General features: G+C 42.5%; 1 protein-coding gene across 9 annotated transcripts in view; it reads left to right on the forward strand.

Moving 5' to 3' along the window:
* FAM120A (family with sequence similarity 120A) overlaps positions 1 to 18,256 on the forward strand; it is a 61,964-nt gene that overhangs the window by 29,187 nt on the left and 14,521 nt on the right. For 5 of the 9 annotated variants that reach the window (XM_035903321.1, XM_009647897.2, XM_035903326.1 and 2 more), the window contains exons 9-12: positions 1,543 to 1,767; positions 4,204 to 4,378; positions 13,565 to 13,814; positions 15,126 to 15,240. In XM_035903321.1, coding sequence (XP_035759214.1) covers positions 1,543 to 1,767; positions 4,204 to 4,378; positions 13,565 to 13,814; positions 15,126 to 15,240 — 765 coding nt within the window. Of the gene's footprint in view, positions 1 to 1,542; positions 1,768 to 4,203; positions 4,388 to 13,564; positions 13,815 to 15,125; positions 15,241 to 18,256 lie in introns of all 9 variants that reach the window. The other 4 variants (XM_035903319.1, XM_035903322.1, XM_035903325.1 and 1 more) reach the window with 1 other exon arrangement.

The raw sequence follows: 18,256 nt of genomic DNA on the forward strand, positions 1-18,256 counted from the left end.
GAAAAGCTGGACATGAGCCGGCAGTGTGCGCTGGCAGCCCAGAAGGCCAACCGTACTCTGGGCTGCATCAAAAGAAGCGTGGCCAGCAGGTCAAGGGAGGTGATTCTGCCCCTCTACTCTGCTCTGGTGAGGCCTCACCTGGAGTACTGCGTCCAGCTTTGGAGCCCTCAACACAAGAAGGACATGGAAGTGTTGGAGCGGGTCCAGAGGAGGGCCACAAAAATGATCCGGGGGCTGGAGCCCCTCTGCTATGAGGACAGGCTGAAGGAGTTGGGCTTGTTCAGCCTGGAGAAGAGAAGGCTGCAGGGAGACCTGATTACAGCCTTTCAGTACCTAAAGGGGGCCTATAGGAAAGATGGGGACAATCTTTTTAGTAGGGCCAGCAGTGACAAGACAAGGGGTAATGGTTTTAAACTGAAGCAGGGTAGGTTTAGACTAGATATAAGGAAGAAGTTCTTTACAATGAGGGTGGTGAAACACTGGAACAGGTTGCCCAGAAAGGTGGTGGAGGCCCCATCCCTGGAAGCATTCAAGGCCAGATTGGATGGGGCTCTGAGCAGCCTGATCTAGTTAGCGGTGTCCCTGCTCCTGCGGGGGGGTTGGACTAGATGACCTCTAGGGGTCCCTTCCAACCCAAAACATTCTATGATTCTATGAAAATAAATTTCAGTCTCAGAAGTTTTAAATGTTACTGTAATACTTTATAGGCACAAACCTAGTATGAACGCTTAGGCTAAAAACAGCCTTCCGTCTTGAAGACGAGGATTTTTAGGAATGAACTCTACTTTTTGGTATCTATGAGAGATACAATATAAATGCTTACAAAAGGCTTTTTTTATTGGGAGGTTTGCAGTGCATTTTTATGCATCAAGTTTTTCCTATGTATTTGTGAACTACATTTCTAGATATGGAGTAAAATGCCACTTTAATCTTGCAGTCAGAAAATGTGGCCCTTTTCTCTTACAGTCCTCTTCTCAGAGAAAAGAACTTTATTAAAAAAAACCCAAAACATTTACAAGATTTGTGTTCAGACACTAAATATTTTAAAGGTCTTTAAATTGAACTATGTAGCTTCTCCTGCTTCATTTAGAAATGTGAACTGTGAAGAGATGTGTTAGTGGAGGTCTAGATAAATTACAGACTTTGTGACTGTTGGTTAACCCATTTAGTTGGTAGTACCTTGGAAATACTTAGTTAAGAAGTCATTCACATTTCATTAAGAGGTCATCAGTCCCCCTTCTGTATTGTGCAATTAAAATTAAAGAAAATAATGATTGCTGTTGCTGTTAATAAGTGAAAGCTTTACCATGGTATTTTTTTTTTCCAGTAATTTGCTTCTGCTAGGAAACAATGGATGAAAGTTGTATTTTTTCTGGAAATCTGTTAGCGAGCTTTGGGTAACGCATTCTACATACTGATACAACGTGATGTGAAGATACACTGTTTTCGTTGTGGGTGAAAAAGGAAGTTTGCTGTTCGCTGCTCTGCTGGTATGTTTCTGTACATGTTCAAAAGCACTTTATTTTGTGTGTTCTGTTATAGGCAGAAGGTTCCTCTAGTACTTCTTCAGGAAGTCAGGCAGCTGATGTCAAAGGGAATCAAAGCAGCAATCCTCAAATCCCCTGCCTGTTGTCAATGCCCACCAGAAACCACATGGATATTACTACCCCTCCATTACCTCCTGTAGCACCTGAAGTATTAAGAGTGGCAGAACACCGGCACAAGAAGGGGTTAATGTATCCCTACATCTTCCATGTCCTAACCAAGGTATGACATTGAAAAATTACGTGCTGTGAAATAATGATTCTGTAAAGATCATTGCACTTACATTTCTGGCTAAAGAGTATCATAAATTTGCATCCTTTTTAATGCTTTGACTTTTGGTCCATTTTTAGTGCTTCTAACAATTTTTTCCCCTGTTTTCTAACCACTGATTGGTACATTCTTCCGATAAATATGAGATGACTGTAATTAAGTGTTTACTTACAAATTATTCATTTTCCTGAATATATGTAGATATTTTTATATCTCTAAGCATGTGTATGGTTGTGTGTGTGTGTTTGTGTGTGTTTAGAGTCCATTTCCATCTAAAACCTCCTGCGTATGTGCTCTGGTATCTGTGCCAAGTCTTTTCTATTTTCAGTGTTCAAAAATACTTAAGATTGTTTTCCCTCACAATTTGATTCCCTCCCATCCCTGGTAGCTAGCCCGGATAGAAACATAGCAGCTCTAAGAAATCGCTTTTCTATGATCCTAAAATGTAATTACAGATTAACTCGATGATGTTCTGAATTTTTGTTCATTTTAGTTTGGCAGAACATTTCTGATGGCTTCTTTTTTTTTTTTTTTTGGTTTGGCTATTTTATGTGTTAGCCTTCAAATCCCAGGTAAGCATTTTCACACAACCTAGGACTGTCTGCTCAGTGCGTCCAGTTAAAAAAAAAAAAAAAAAATCTGCCTTAATGGCCACATGAGGACACCTTGAAAAGCAAGGGGAGAGCTTCTTACAGGAACAGGCAGCGATAACCTGCTTTGGGGTGTCTGGAAGCTGCTGACATCTGCGTTGCACCAGGAAGGAGCCAGCGCAGTGATGTTCATGCACGGCTATGTATTTGACTTCATCTAGTCTCAAAAGACATTGGTTCATTGTTCCTTCTGAGTGCAAACAGATGAGTCCCAGAATGAGACAACTTTAATCTTCTTCCTCTTCAGTGTTCAAAACGCTTTGTACTTATTCTCATACATAAGCTCATTCAGTGCACGTATTTGTATAGCATCTAGCAAATGGCACTGTCCACGTTCCTGTTAACTTGTATTCATCTTAAAAATCTGCTTCAGGACAATAAGGACTGTAGGTGGGGATCTGAAATCTATAAGAAGAGAAATTTCTGCGTCAGTGTTGAACTTTGGATTTCCTATTTCCTATGTGTTTGTTTTGCCCCATAGCTTGTATTGCTGTCACGTTCTAACACTTCCCTTCTTTATCGAAGTACGGAAGAATCAAAAGGCACATGAAGACCATTGATCCCAGTTCTGGTTTACACTTTGCGTAGCCAAATATTCTTAGTACGTTTAAATAGTGCTTGATATTTAATATCATATCTGACAATAGGAAGAAACAAATTCAATACCTGCATTTGAGAAATCCACTCCCAACAGAGAAAAAAAGTCGGGCTAGAGATGGCTGTGTCAAAAATAAATCAGTACTGCTTGAGACTGTTTTTCTTGCCCCACTGTCTGAAATCCTTTTGAACCAGCATGCGTGGGGGACCTAGAAGTATACCATGAGTACACTGGCAGATAATCTTGCTGTAGAATGATGGGATCCTTTAGAAATTGGCACGTAAAGGTGTTCCAGGTTATGTTGCTGTTATGTGTATAGAGGCGCATCTTTCAAACATGCCTTATACATAAAGGAGCATTGTCTGAGTTAAACCTGACGACATCCTAATGTAAGGACTCCAAGATGTCACCTACAGTATTCATTACTGGGACAGTTTAAATGGTTTTTTGTTTTTTTTTTTAATTGAAAGTAGCAAAACGGAGCTCTTGCATGTCAGTGTTGAAAATAAGGGCTGGTGTTTGGGAGCAATGCAGTGCAGTCAGTCGTTTTCCAAGAAAATCCTAACATGGTTGGTTTTGCAGACACATACAACATAGAATGTTGCTGCTGTTTTGAGACAGAATGTTGGAAGGTTCTCCTATGCTTTTTTTCTGAAAAATGGTACAGTGCTAAAACTTTATTTATATACGTGCAAAACCAACCTTGCTTACGTAATTCCCAGTTATGATTTTTTGACCAGGTCTTCTCATAATGTTGGTTTTTACAGTGAGTTCGAATACTGTTTCAAATTCTTGCACTTTTCTTGTGTACTATTTCAGTATTTAGGTAATCCTCACATGCAGATAGTCCAGAGGGGGAAAAAAAAAAAAAAGGTGTGTGATGGAGAAAAGAAAGGGGAGAGCAACAGGGGTAATCGGAGCCTGGAGACTTACTGGAGGAAAGCAAGTAGACTGTATAGACTGTAGGGGAATCCTCCTCTGCTGTTACCTTCACGTACATGAGATCCACATTACTGCTGAATCACATTTTTCTTGACTAGATGAGATTTATATTAGAGTCGTGTTGAATTACCATGCATACCTAAATACTTTCTGTTCTCTATAACGTGTCATATTTTTCTGCTTTCTTTCATGCAAAAGGGTGAAATCAAAATCGCCGTTTCTATAGAAGATGAAGCCAACAAAGACCTGCCTCCTGCTGCTCTCCTTTATAGGCCAGTTCGTCAGTATGTTTACGGAGTCCTGTTTAGTTTGGCAGAAAGCAGAAAGAAAACTGAAAGACTTGCTTTTAGAAAGAACAGACTTCCACCAGAATGTATGTACTGTAAGAATCCATTCTTTATTTCTCTTCCCTTTGCTATGTTTTCATACCCATCTGTACCGTGATTTGAATGAGAATAGTTGCTAAGATTTCACTGGTGTCGCTAATGCTGGAGGAATTTATGGCTTATTTGTTCCCATGGATAATAGAAAAAGATGTTAATTTGAAATCTTACTTCCTATGGTAGTTTAAGAACTATAAATATTACCACTTTGAAGCAAGCTCTGGGCTTTGTTTTTAAAATAGATGCTCAGGCTTGCAGCAAGCATTGTTGGTTTGTGATGTAATTTTCAATGTATGTGGCAGAACTGGATTATAGGAAACTTCTATTCTGAGCATATGCACACAAATTTGTGTGCTTTTTTTCAAAAACGAGAGGTGCGTATGTTAACTTACCCTATCTTCCCCTCTGTCTTCCCAAAAGCGTAATTAAATGTACTTCAGTGAAATTTGCAAGTCTGTAGTATCTTTCAGGTATTGGCTTATAAAAACTTGGTTTAAAATCTGCAGAAGTCAGGTGTAGTGAAAGTAAAGGTAGACCCAGGTGAAGACAGATTAAACTTTTGCAAACAGACTTGTCAGAAGATCCTTTTGCTAGTTCAGAGGGATGAATGTTAATCTTCATAATAATCTGGAAGTTCTCTTTTTAAGTCTTCTGCTTCCAGGAATCGCTGTCATTCCAGAAAATTCAACCTCCTCATTCTAGAGTGTTTTTCTTATAATGAAATGCATACAGGAAAATGATTGAACTTTACAGTAGCGTCTTACAAAGGTTAAAGGAATGCCAAAGCACTAGCTGGATGGCAGCAGCAGCAGCATTTATATATAGGAGTCTGCTGTCACTAGACTAAATTTAAGAATCAGATATTTAGAATGTATGAAAGCATCATTCACAGTCTTCATGTGTAAAAGGATAAAAATAAGAATCGGTTGTAAACTTTATGTTCATTCCCTTTTCTCTTTCCATCTTTAATTGTGAAGCAGTTTTGTACATTCATGGTGAAGGTGATGTTTGAAAAACTGTTTGTCTTAGCCAGTTGTTTTGTGGGAATTAATATTTACCCTTCCCAAATAGTATCTCAGCACACGTATTGTCACAAACATCTTGATTCTTTAAACTCACGCAGTAGTACTTCAGGTTACGAGGTTATTTCAGGATTAAAATAGTGAAGTTATTTGCAGTATTCGTTTATTCTCATCAGACTTCTGTCCTTAAAAGTGTACTGCAACATTTGTAGTGATGAAGTAGCTGAGTGCTGAGGGTCCACGTCAGTTCTCAGAATGTTTTTATCTTGTAAACCTAGAATGTTCTCTCTAGGCTACTGGGGATACCTATATAATCTGTATTTGCTCTTCATTTACACTGTTCTTCTGTGATTTATTCTCAGAGGAGGCTAAGAACACTGCTGCTGACTTGGTTTAGTTACAGGAGCTCTGGCAAATCTTGCTGCAGGATGCGTGCAGCTACTGACCTACTTCTATCTTAGGACTGACCACGTTCTTAAAAAAAAAAATGTAAAAAAATTTCAAATGCCTGCCCAAAAGTTAGCTGCTTCACTGCAAAGCTAACGGTGCCAGTAAAGATGGATCTGAGCTGAGATGCAAATGTGTGGTTTGAAGGGGCTGTGTTGCAGCAACACATTTATTTTGGTCACCTCTCTTACAAATCAGCAAGAACTGGGCAGGCTGTGCAAGACAGAAGGAGAGAATGGTGTCTTAAGCGGCAAGAGCAGATATCTCAGATTGCTTAGTCACACTCATTAGCCCTTGCTAACTTCTCTGAGGACCCAGGCTATAATGAACTAGTGATGCTAATTCTCCTTTAGCGTCTTAATTTTTTGCTGCTCTCAAAAATGAATGTTATCATAGAATCCAAAGTTGGAAGGGACCTCAAGGATCATCTAGTCCAACCTTTCTAGGTAAAATGAAACACAGTAATTAAGATAATTAAGAGAAAATTTAAGTATTAAGAGGCATTAAGAGAATTAAGAAATTGATTTCTAAAGAACTGTATATTGCCTGTAAAATTTATGTAGAGTTAATGAATATATTAATATCTAAAATGCTGACATATTTGTTGTACAAACCATAACACTGGCAACATAATAATTGTGTGTGAATAATTTGCAAATACATTGCATGAGAGGGTTATAGGAGGCTGTGAAAAACACATAATAAACTGACACATCAGTATTATTACTAAATATGTCGACAGCAAGATAATGGGTCTTTCATAAAGTGGATGACTTCCTGTCTTTTAAATCATTATTATTATTTTTATGTCGTTGAAATCCAATAAAAAGCAATAGATCTGCTGGAAGAGGCAGTCAGCAAGGTTCTTCAGTGATAGTTGTTTGCTAACAAATGCCTTTGCTGTACATGTCCTCATGTCTGCTCCCAGAGGATGTGACAAGCTCAATCACAAGGTTCTTGATTGTGCTTTTCCTTGCAAAGGCGCAGCGCTGGCTGCTCTTCCCTTCCTTCTGAGGAGTTGGAAACTGAGTAGTGTCTGACTTGCTCTTCAAGCTCTGAAACAGGTTATTTCCCGTGTTCTGATAAATACGTATGTGTAGATGAAACCATCTGCCCTTTCCACTCTGTGGAGAAATGCACACTTGTACAAGCTGCTGTAACTCCTGGCTGGATCCAAAGGTTTGTTATTTTAAGCTTAGCCATCTTGTGAGGTACTGTTCTCCATCAAGGATGTATTCAGCTGATGCTGTTCCTGCCAAAAGGAAAGCCGTGTCTTGGGCAGTAGCCTTCTTGCAAAATCAAGTGCGCTTAGCTCAAGCTGTGCTGTCAGTAAAGATTATAAGGTTAAAAATGAGGCTTGATTAATCTGCATTAGCTAGCTCATCTTCTAGTCGTATTAGGTACCTCACACCTCATGCTTTGGTTCGTGGAAAAAAAAAATGCAAGGAGAATACCAAAGCCACCTGAGCTGTAGTTAGCACCAAGGGCCCTAACAGGCAGCTTGAGTGTGCAGGGTGCCGTTGGTCGTGCCTTTAGAGCCTGTAACAGCATTTGTGTGCTTATCAGGCAGGTTACCCTAACGCAGATTGATGCTGACTTGTTTTGCTTGGATTGACTTTAAAGTGTCGTGAGGGTGATGTTCAGAGCAGATGTCGATATGTTGTGCAGTTGCTTAGGCTACTTTGAGTATTCAAATCTGCTGATCAGCAGCAGGAGGAAGTTTAGTGTGAAAACCAGTATAACTAGCACTGTGATGCTGTGGCTGAACACGCTCTGGTCCTGAGCACTCATTGTAGCTAATGTGATCTTCAGGGTAGACATCGCTTATCTCCAAGTGGAAGTCCTGGGAGGAAAGCACAAAATGTTCCTCTGAGGACAGAGATCCTCAGCAGCTGAGCAAGACAGGGTTTCTGGCAGCAGGCCCAGTACAGAGTTGTCAAAGGTGTAGGAAATGCCCTGGAGAAATAAGTGGATATGGAGAAGTCCTAGATTCATCTGTTACATTAAATGCTAAATTTGGGTCAAGAGTGCTACAGTTACTGGTCAACTGATACAACTGTAATGCATAAAACCATAGAATGGGTTGGGTTGGGAGGGACCTTAAAGATCACCTGGTTCCACCTCCCCTGCCACAGGTAGGGATACCTTCCACTAGACCAGGGTGCCCAAAGCCCTGTCCATCCTGGCCTTGAACGCTTCCAGGGACGGGGCATCCACAACTTCTCTGGGCAACCTGTTCCAGTGCCTCACCACTCTCAGGGTGAAGAATTTCTTCCTTTTATCTAGTCTAAATCTACCCACTTTCAGTTTAAAACCATTACCCCTTGTCCTATCACTACATGCCCCTGTAAAAAGTCCCTTTCCAGCTAGGCCCCCTTCAGGTGCTGGAAGGCTGCTATAAGGTCTTCCTGGAGCCTCCTCTTGTCCATGCTGAACGACCCCAACTCTCTCAGCTTGTCTTCATAGGAGACGTGTTCCATCCCTCTGATCATCTTTGTGCCTGCTCTGGACCTGCTGCCATGGGTCCATGTCTCTATGCTGAGGACCCTAGAGCTGGACACAGTACTGCAGGTGGGGTCTCGGGAGAGCAGAGCAGAGAGGCAGAATCCCCTCCCTTGACCTGCTGGCCATGCTTCTTTTGATGCAGCCCAGGATACAGTTGGCTGTCTGGGCAGCAGGCATACATTGCTGGCTCACGTTGAGCTTCACATCAACCAACACTCCCAAGTCCTTCTCCTCAGGGCTGCTCTCAACCCATTCTCTGCCCAGCCTGTATTAGTGCTGGGGATTGCCCTGAGCCACATGTAGGACCTTGCACTCGTTCTTGTTGAACTTCATGAGGTTTGCGTGGGCCTGCCTCTCAAGCCTGTCAAGGTCACTCTGAATGGCTTCCCTTCCCTCCAGGGTGTTGAACGCACCACACAGCTTGGTGTTGTCAGCAAACTTGCTGAGGGTGCACTCAATGCCGCTGTCCGTGTTGCCACAAAGATGTTAAACGCATCGGTCCCAGTACCGACCCCTGAGGAATGCCACTCGTCACTGGGCTCCACTTGGACACCGAGCCATTGACTGCAACATGTGAGTGTGACTGTACAGCCAATTCCTTATCCACCAAGTGGCGCATCTGTCAAATCCATTCTCTCCAATTTAGAGACAAGGATGATGTGCAGGACAGTGTCAGATGCTTTGCACAAGTCCAAGTAGATGACGTCAGTTGCTCTTCCAGCCAGTGCTGTAACTCCAGTGTAGAATGCCACCAAATCTGTCAAATGCAATTTGCCCTTAGTGAAGCCATGTTGGCTGTCACCAGTTGCCTCCTTATTTTCCATGTGCCTTAGCATAGTTTCCAGGAGGATCTTCTCCGTGACCTTGCTAGGTACAGAGGCAAGACTGACCTGCCTGGTCTTCCTTTTTTCCCTTTTTAAAAATGGAGGTTATGTTTCCCCTTTTCCAGTTAGTAGGAGCTTCAATGAACTGCAACAACTTCTCAAATATGATGGATAGTGGCTTAGCAACTTCATCCACCGGTTCCGTCGCAGATGCATCTCATCAGGTCCCTTAGACCTGTGCACCTTCAGGTTCCTTAGGAGGTCTCAAACCTGATCTTCTCCTACACTGGACGGTTCTTCATTCTCCCAGTCCCTGCCTTCGCCTTCTGTGCCTTGGGCCGTGTGGCTTGAGCACTTGCTGGTGAAGACTGAGGCAAAATAGTTGAGTACCTCAGCCTTCTCCATAGCCCGGCTAACCAGGATTTCTTCTGGCCCGCATTTTCCCTAGTCTTCGTTTTATCACCAGCATACCTATAGAAGCTTTTCTTGTGGCTCTTGACATCCCTGGCAAGGTTTAATTCTATCAGGGCTTTAGCTTTCCTAACCTGATGCCTGGCTGCTCATATGATTTCTCTGTATTCCTCCCAGGCTACCTGTCCTTGCTTCCACCCTCTGTAGGCTTCCTTTTTGTTTTTGAGTTTGTCCAGGAGCTCATTGTTCATCCATGCAGGCCTCTTGCTGTTTTCTCCTGACTTTCTCTTCATTGGGATGCATTGCTCCTGAGCTTGGAGGAGGTGATCTTTGAATATTAACCAGCTTTCTTGGGGCCCTCTTCCCTCCAGAGCTTTATCCCATGGTACTCTACCAAGCAGATCCCTGAAGAGGCCAAAGTCTGCTCTCCTGAAGTCCAGGGTAGTGAGCTTGCTGTGCACCCTCCTCAGTGCCCTAAGGATCTTGAACTCCACAATTTCATGGCTCCTGCAGCCAGGGCTGCTGTTGAGCTTCACATTCTCCACCAGCCCCTACTTGTTCATAAGAGCAAGATCCAGCATAGCATCTCTCCTCGTTGGCTCCTCTATGACTTGAAGAAGGAAGTTATCATCAATGCATTCCAGGAACCTCCCAGATTGCTTATGCCCTGCTGTGTTGTCCCTCCAACAGATGTTGTGGTGGTTGAAGTCCCCCATGAGGACCAGGGCTTGTGAATGTGAGGCTGCTCCTAGCTGTCTGTAGAGGGCTTTATTCACTCAGTCTTCCTGGTTGTGTGGCCTGTAGCAGATCCCCACTATAACGTCACCTGTCCCTGCCCTCCCTTCAGTCCTGACCCATAAGCTCTTGGTGGGCTCCTCATCAATCCCAGATGGAGTTCCATGCCCTCCAGCTGGTCACTGACACAGAGGGAGATGCCCTCTCCTCATTTCCCCTGCCAGTCCTTCCTAAAGAGCCCATATCCTTTCATTCTAACACTCCAGCCATAGGAGCCATCCCACCACATCGCTGTGATGCCAGTAAGATCATAGCCCTGCAGGCATGCGCACATCTCTAACTCCTCTGGTATATTCCCCATTCTATGTGCATTTGCATAGAGGCATTTAAGCTGGGCCCCCAATGAAGCTGGCATACTGGCTGGAGTGGCTGGAATTCCTTTGTGCTGCTCTTCAGGTGCTCTCCTGCTGACCTGTGATCCTTCTCCAGGCTCTGGGTACCTATTGCTGGCACTAGCATCAAACTGGTAGGCATGGGATGGATTGAGGTTCCCCTCCCCTGACAATTTTAGTTTAAAGCCCTCTTCACCAGCTTGGCAAGCCTATGACTGAAGATGCTCTTCCCTTCTCTGACAGATGGACCCCATCAGCCCCTAGTTAGACCAGGTTTCTCTAAGTGAGTCCCATGGTCTGAACCCCTGGCTGTGGCAGCACTCCTGTAGCCATTTATTGATTCATCAGATTCGACTGGCCCTTTCAAACACCCTCCCTTTGACCGAGAGGATTGATGAGAAAACTACCTGCACTCCAGAGTCCCTTACTGCTGCTTGCAGGGCTCCATAATCCTTCTCAATATGCCTCAGACTTCTCCTGGTGGGGTCACTGGTGCCCATGTGAAACAGCAGCGGATAATGGTCAGTGGGCTGTGCGAGGCTCAGTAGTCTCTTGGTGACATCCCTGATATGAGCCCCTGGGAAGCAGCACACCTCTAGAGAGGGCAGCAAATGGGTGCCTCTCAGAAGAGTTGCCTACTGCTGTCACCCATCATCCCCACCACGCAGAGAGGATGCTGTCTGCCAGTCCACCAGAGTGACCTTTGTGTTGGAACTGTTCTGCAAGGAGCATGGTTACCTTTCCTATAACAACCTTTACTTCACAAAAATTTGTAGCCGGGGTGGATCTCCAGCGTGACCTTTACCCGTAGCTATTACTGAAGACGGTGCATTTTGAGAGCAAACTGAGGTACTCTGCCTGTGGTCTTAGTCTCATAGGGCCTTGACAGTCATCATCCCTACCCAGATAAACAGCTTCGAACCCCATTTGAATATTGAAACATAGGATTGCAGGTAGAAAACATAGACATAAAATACCCCCTTCTTCTAAGATTGAGGTCTTTATTGTTTGTTCTGCATATATTTCACCTGTAGTGGGACATTTGTGTTCTGTACAGCTCTGTTCCCTTGCTGTTGTCTGCTGCTACAGGAGTTGCGGGAGCTGAGGAAGCGGTCATCGAGGGTGCTCCAATGTGATGTGCATAGGGAGTTTGCATCTGCTTGCCTCTGGAGGGCATCCAAACCAAGGAACATGAGTGTAGCTAGGAATATCACCTCTGTTGTCAAAAGGAGGTTGAGGGAAAGAAAAAAAGAACTCCAAGACAAACAACTATTTTATCTCAATTGTCAACAGTTTGGGGTTTTTTTTACTGCTAACAGATGGAACTGTTCTGCATAGGAGTCTCAAAACCAAGAAGTTTTTGTCCAAAAGTATTTCTTGCTTCTGAGACCTAAAGCAATTAAGCAAGCCTTTGAAAGCCTACCTAAAATACATCCTTTTATTTGTTCACGCTTACTGTCCCGGGCCTAAACAAGAGGTGAAACCCAGTGTGGTAAGCTGCACACAAATAATGGAGTAGCTCTGCTGGCTGTTAAAGCCTGTCTTTTATAGCTTGGTGGGGTATAAAAACTGGTAGCAACCAAAATACAACGTGAATTTGGAGCGAGGCTACCAACTAAATATATCAGAATATTTATTTTCATTGCTGCATGTTATCTTTGTAAAACTTCTCCTGAGCTCTGTGAAATGTAGCTGTAATGCTAGAGTAGTTTGATTCCAGAAAAGCATGAGAGTGCTTTGGGATGTTCTAGAGCTGCTTTTTTTAATCCCAGTCATCGCTTCTGCCATGGTTTGCCTGCCCCTAAATATAAAATTAATTGTAAGGCTGATGTCTGTTTGCTGAAGGAGCCATCGTAGCTGTAAGGGCTGTGCTGGCACCAGCAGTGTTCTCCTCTTGATGGGTAACAAGGATTTCTAGCAGAAAGAGCAGGTCTGTGCTCTGTAGCGAATCTCCGGGCTGTAACGCGAAGCTCCACTAACAAGTTCCTTGAATCTTTCCACACTGCATAGCTGGGCTCTGAGTTAAGAAGTGTGCAAACAAATTTTGAGTGGTGTCAAACTTGGGGTCATTCCAAGGCCAAAGGTATCATTTCTCAGTATTGACTTCTCTTTTTTTTTTAAACTCGTGTTCTGTTTTGGTTGCCTTCAGACATAAAAAAGGGAGATGATTTAGCAGCCATGTAGAGCTGAACAGTCTTTGTTTTGTTGTGGATGAAAGGGAGCTTAGCAGACCCCCAAAGTACTAATCTCTTACAGAAAGCAGTGCAGTAAATTGAAAGGCTTATGTAAAGTAATGTTCTGTAACATTTTTAGGCAGCCCCCCCCAAACCCACCCATATTTGAGATCTCGTTCTGTTGCAGTAGCTGAACAATTGCAAACAAGTATAATATGTTCTAAATCTGATCTGAATAAAATCACTAGGATCATGTTGTTCTTAAAAGACCACTTATGGAATATATTTGTACTTATGTACTATTTTTATTTATCAGTGTTGCTTTTTGATCAATGGCACAGATATTTTAGGGGGAAAGTGCATTCTCAAATTATGCTGTTTGTTTTAGGAAAATATATGTAGCTCCTTTATGTTGTATGCTAATTTGAAAATATTAATGTAACGTTCCTAGTGTACACTTGGTTGCGTGCACTTTGCAAGCGATCACAAGTGAAAGATGGTCCGTACAGAGTTTGATTTACCAATTTGGCGATGTAATCCACAACATCAGTATCTATCGCAGTCTCAAAGCGATGCTTTTGCATCAAAATCTCTTGCCTACAAAGTTTTAAATAGACACTGCTTTTTAACTCTGCCTTTTTTCTTTCAACTGTTGCCGTTTTGTAGTTTCACCAGTGATAATTAAAGAATGGGCTGCTTACAAAGGAAAATCTCCTCAGACCCCTGAGCTGGTGGAAGCACTTGCATTCAGGGAATGGACCTGTCCTAATTTGAAGAAGCTGTGGCTGGGAAAAGCAGTAGAAGATAAGAACCGAAGGATGAGGGCGTTTTTGGCCTGTATGAGATCAGATACACCAGCAATGCTCAATCCAACTAACGTGCCCACTCATCTTATGGTGCTCTGTTGTGTACTGAGGTCAGTGTTACCTTAAGGGAAAACAGAGTGAAGGAAAGGTTTTACCACATAATCTTTCTGACGTATCTAGCTTTGTATTAAACTGTGAGTATAGAAGGTGTTAATTTGCAGCATCGCTGGGAGAAGGGGTTTGTTTTGGTTTTAAAACATGGCTGCTGTGAGTCTTAAAAGCATTCTGTATATTCAAGGTTCCTTTCTTCAGTCTCTAGAGGACTGAAGGCAGAAGACAAATCTTGTGTTGCAAAGAGGTCACTGTAGCATTTTAATTAGTTTACCCTCACTGTACTCTAGGCTTCAACTTACTAAAAAAATAACATTGGGGTCTCAGAGGCTGTGTTAGTGAACTTGTAAAGCAAAGGAGAGAGTTCTTCAGAGCACAGCTACAGAGCAGCTTACCAAGGTGTAAAGCTCACGTGAATGATGCTCTGCCTGTGATGTGTTAGGACTGCTCATCTAGTTGAGATGATGATAACCAACAGTTGAAGTATTAATTCTGTACTTCAGCTTTTCAAAGAGAAAGACACAAGGTCCAAAATTCTTACCTGTTTAATTTTCAGATTGAAAGTTGGCTGAGGAATTGAGAGTTGCTTACCTTTTGGGAAGGGGTGGTTATTTCCTTACGACTAGCTTACAAATCTGGCAAACCCAGGGTTAGCATGTTGCACATGAAAAACTGTAAGCCACTCTTGAGAACAATAAATGCAAATTCGTCTTCAGTTCTATTGTACTTTGTCTTGCCTTTTGAGCACTAAAACCCCTTTGTTTTTCCCCTTACAGAATAGTAAGTATACAAAAAATAGTCCAAATGGTATGTTAAGGTAGAGCTCCTCATTCATTTGGACAGCATGTTTCTCTCTTGTGACATGTGGCATATTTAAATTGTTGTTCATTAAGACATGATGAGCATAAAATTCACCGACTAGATAATTTCTGAGTAATGTGTGATCTGGAAACCATGTTCACAAAGTCCTTTCACGATTAGTCTTTTTTATAAAGACCATTAATCTTCATATTATTATATTTTCAGCTGTATCAGAATCATTTATGTTTTAAATTCTATTTTGGCAGCCTGTCCTCCCCTTCCTCACTGGAAGCAGGCTCTTGCACAACTGATTCACAGCCAGTAGCCCTTCCACATGAATTTAAACAAATTTAAACTTCAGATCTGTTTAATGTTTTGGCCTTTTTAACTGTATGAGTCTAGACAACAACAAAAAAAAATTGTTGTTGTTGCATTCCAGTTACTTCTGATCATATAAATTACTACTTGATTTACCTGTTAAAGGAAACTTCTGAATAATTCCTCTGTAGGTATATGGTACAGTGGCCAGGGGTTCGTATCCTTCGTCGCCAGGAACTTGATGCTTTTCTTGCCCAAGCATTGTCTCCAAAGCTCTATGAACCTGACCAGCTTCAGGAACTCAAGGTAATTCTTAAATGTAACTTTCATAATTGGAGAGATGTATTCCCAGCTGATCCATACTGTTAACTGTAGCAGGTGATGTGTATGTGCCTGTCTCACTTAAAGCCTTCCATTATATATACTTTCCAAAATATTAATCTTAGTATTTTAAAGTGTTGCAAAGATTTATAATCAGTTCTGTTCCATTGGTTGGATAGATAACTAAAATCTTAAATGCATTCTGTACTGCAGAGCCCTGTCTCACAATTTCTTAAGCAATTGTCTCTTGGAAGTTTAAAACAAACGTGCTTCCATTAAAAAGAAGAAGTCTTACTCCACGTGTGGCTGTTCTTAAATACTAACCTGGCTAGTTTTTCATGATTCAGCATTCAGAAGAACTTTGCGGCTAAGTGTAAAAGTGGGGAGAGACTTGCATAATCTTGAATGGAAAAATGCAGGAGGAAAAAAAAGGGAAAACAGTTTATTAACACCCACAGAACTGTAGAAATAATTATTTTGAGGATTAAAAAGTTAAGATCTCAAAGTTTCTATGTTTAATACAGTTGTGTTGTATGAAGTACATACTTCTAGCTAATTGGTAGCATTGTTTAGTGTGGTATCCTTACTTGTAAATACAGAATGCCTATAAATCTGTGCAACATCATCTTCATCTGGGGGGATTTCCCCATTCAACCTTCATGTGCTCACAGTGAAATTTGAAATTTCCTCTCCTAGCCTTTCAGCCTAAACTATACAAGATTTGGTTTTGCTTTTACCTTGTTTGCTCTTCAGAATTTGTTCAGAACCTACTTTGAAGTTCTCTGAATAAAATGGTAGAATTTGGTCCTTTTTTTCCTAAGCAAACATTTTTTTTCTCAATGGAAGTAATTTTAGATACTTCTTTCTACATAATGCGTCTTAAGCCCAGTAGTGTATTTGATAACTAGAAGCTATGGGAGGTATTAGGATCTATAGGGAAGTGATCCATCTTAGCCCTGTCTGCTGTGATGATCCACGTAGCAAAGGAGGTGAGATGCTGATCGCCTCTTCATCATGCAACCTCCTGTTGAAGAAGACATTTCAGGTAGTCTTTCAGGTACCGTAGGGCTCAAGTCAGGAAAGTCTGGTGATGCGTTCTCCTCCCAGCAGTGCCTGGAGACATGCTGCCCTCGGTTAAATCAGCAAGGAGAAGGGAGGTCCTTGTTTCCCAAGTTTGGTCATGTTCACAGGTACACACTGCAGAGGGGCACAGGCAAAAGCAGCAATCCTAGCACTGCTCTTCTCAGAAGAAACAGTAATTAAGCTCACACAGATTGCAGCTATTCGGCTTTTCTAAGGAATATTTTGCCACTAATACAAATTCTGCAAGAGCATTCTCAAAGTGACCGTTTCTCTTCTGTGGGTGATGAGCAGAGTCTGGCTTGCATTCCTGCATGTAGCACCCTGGCAAGGACTTCTCAATCTCCCAATCTAAAAACCAAATCAGTCTGCTCGTGGAAACGTGGCACTTAGCCATAGAAGTACTAATAGATATAAGGGGAAGAAAACAACCGAATCCACTTCAGAATCTATTTGACCTTATCACTCAGCAAGTAGAGAATTCACATGTTAGCAGTCTTAATGGCAGAGTTACAGAAAAGCAAAATCCTCTTCCCATAGGAAGAATGAATGCCAATAGCAAATAAAATCCAACGGGGTGAAATTTATTTGGCCTTGCTGAAAAAGGTGTGAAGAAATGCAGGATGAAGACAGCTATAATGAACACCTGATGAGTTCATGCAAGACCACTGGTTTGCTTCAGCACTTAGGACTGGGTCGCTGCTGACAGGCATTATAAGCTTATAGAATCCCGAGAACAGCCTTTTTGAGTGCTCCTCATTGTGGCTAATTCCTTAAAAGCACCCTAAGTGTAGATCCTGTCCGTTAGGAGACTCATTCAGGTGTTTGCTGGAACTCCTTTTCAAGGTGTTTGCTAGATGTTCCTGCTGGACGCCCTGTGTGCTTGCTGGGCCTTTCAGAACCCCAGAGGTTCTGTTCCAAAGAAGATGGCAGTTGTCTGCATTGTATGAAGAGCATTACTTTGTCTTCAGGGAAGCATGTGGCCAACCTCTGCCAAAGGAATGAAATTACAATAAGTTATCCTGTACATTCAGAAGAAACATACGTAGTTCATCTGTGGTGACAAATGTTGTACTGTTGGAAGTCTCATCAGAACCACAAGAGCATGGTTCAAGACATCTACCCCAAGTTCTCCTGAAGTTGGGTAACTGTAACTGTGGGTATTGCTGGAAATTCAAATTATGTTTTGTAGGCAAGGCTGGATGCATCAAAGAACAGCAGTGTATCAGCCTCTTCATCAGCGTCCATTTGCAAAACACAACACAATAAACAAATAACATCATGGGGTAGAGATTTTGGCAAAGGTATCTAAAGAGTTCTCAAAGTCTTGCCTCTATCTTAAGATTTGATCCAAAGAGAAGGAAACTGTGAAAATTGCTGTCCTTCTGCAAAGCCTTTGACACGGTCCCCCACAACATCCGTCTCTCTAAATTGGAGAGCTATGGATTTGATGGGTGGACTGTTTGGTGGATAAGGAACTGGCTGGATGGTCACATCCAGAGGGTAGTGGTCAATGGCTCGATGTCCGGATGGAGACCGGTGACGAGTGGTGTCCCTCAGGGGTCCGTGCTGGGACCGGTGCTGTTTAACGTTTTCATCAATGACTTAGACAGCGAGATCGAGTGCACCCTCAGCAAGTTTGCGGATGACACCAAGCTGAGTGGTGCGGTTGACACACCAGAAGGAAGGGATGTCATCCAAAGAGACCTGGACAGGCTAGAGAGGTGGGCCTGTGTGAACCTCATGAGGTTCAACAAGGCCAAGTGCAAGGTCCTGCACCTGGGTTGGGTTAACCCCCAGTATCAATACAGGCTGGGGGAAAAATGGATCGAGAGCAGCCCTGCCGAGAGGGACTTGGGGGTGCTGGTGGATGAAAAGCTGGACATGAGCCGGCAATGTGCGCTGGCAGCCCAGAAGGCCA

This window comes from Egretta garzetta, unplaced genomic scaffold (genome assembly GCF_000687185.1).
Source record: "Egretta garzetta isolate BGI_Z169 unplaced genomic scaffold, ASM68718v1 scaffold451, whole genome shotgun sequence".
Lineage (NCBI taxonomy): Eukaryota > Metazoa > Chordata > Aves > Pelecaniformes > Ardeidae > Egretta > Egretta garzetta.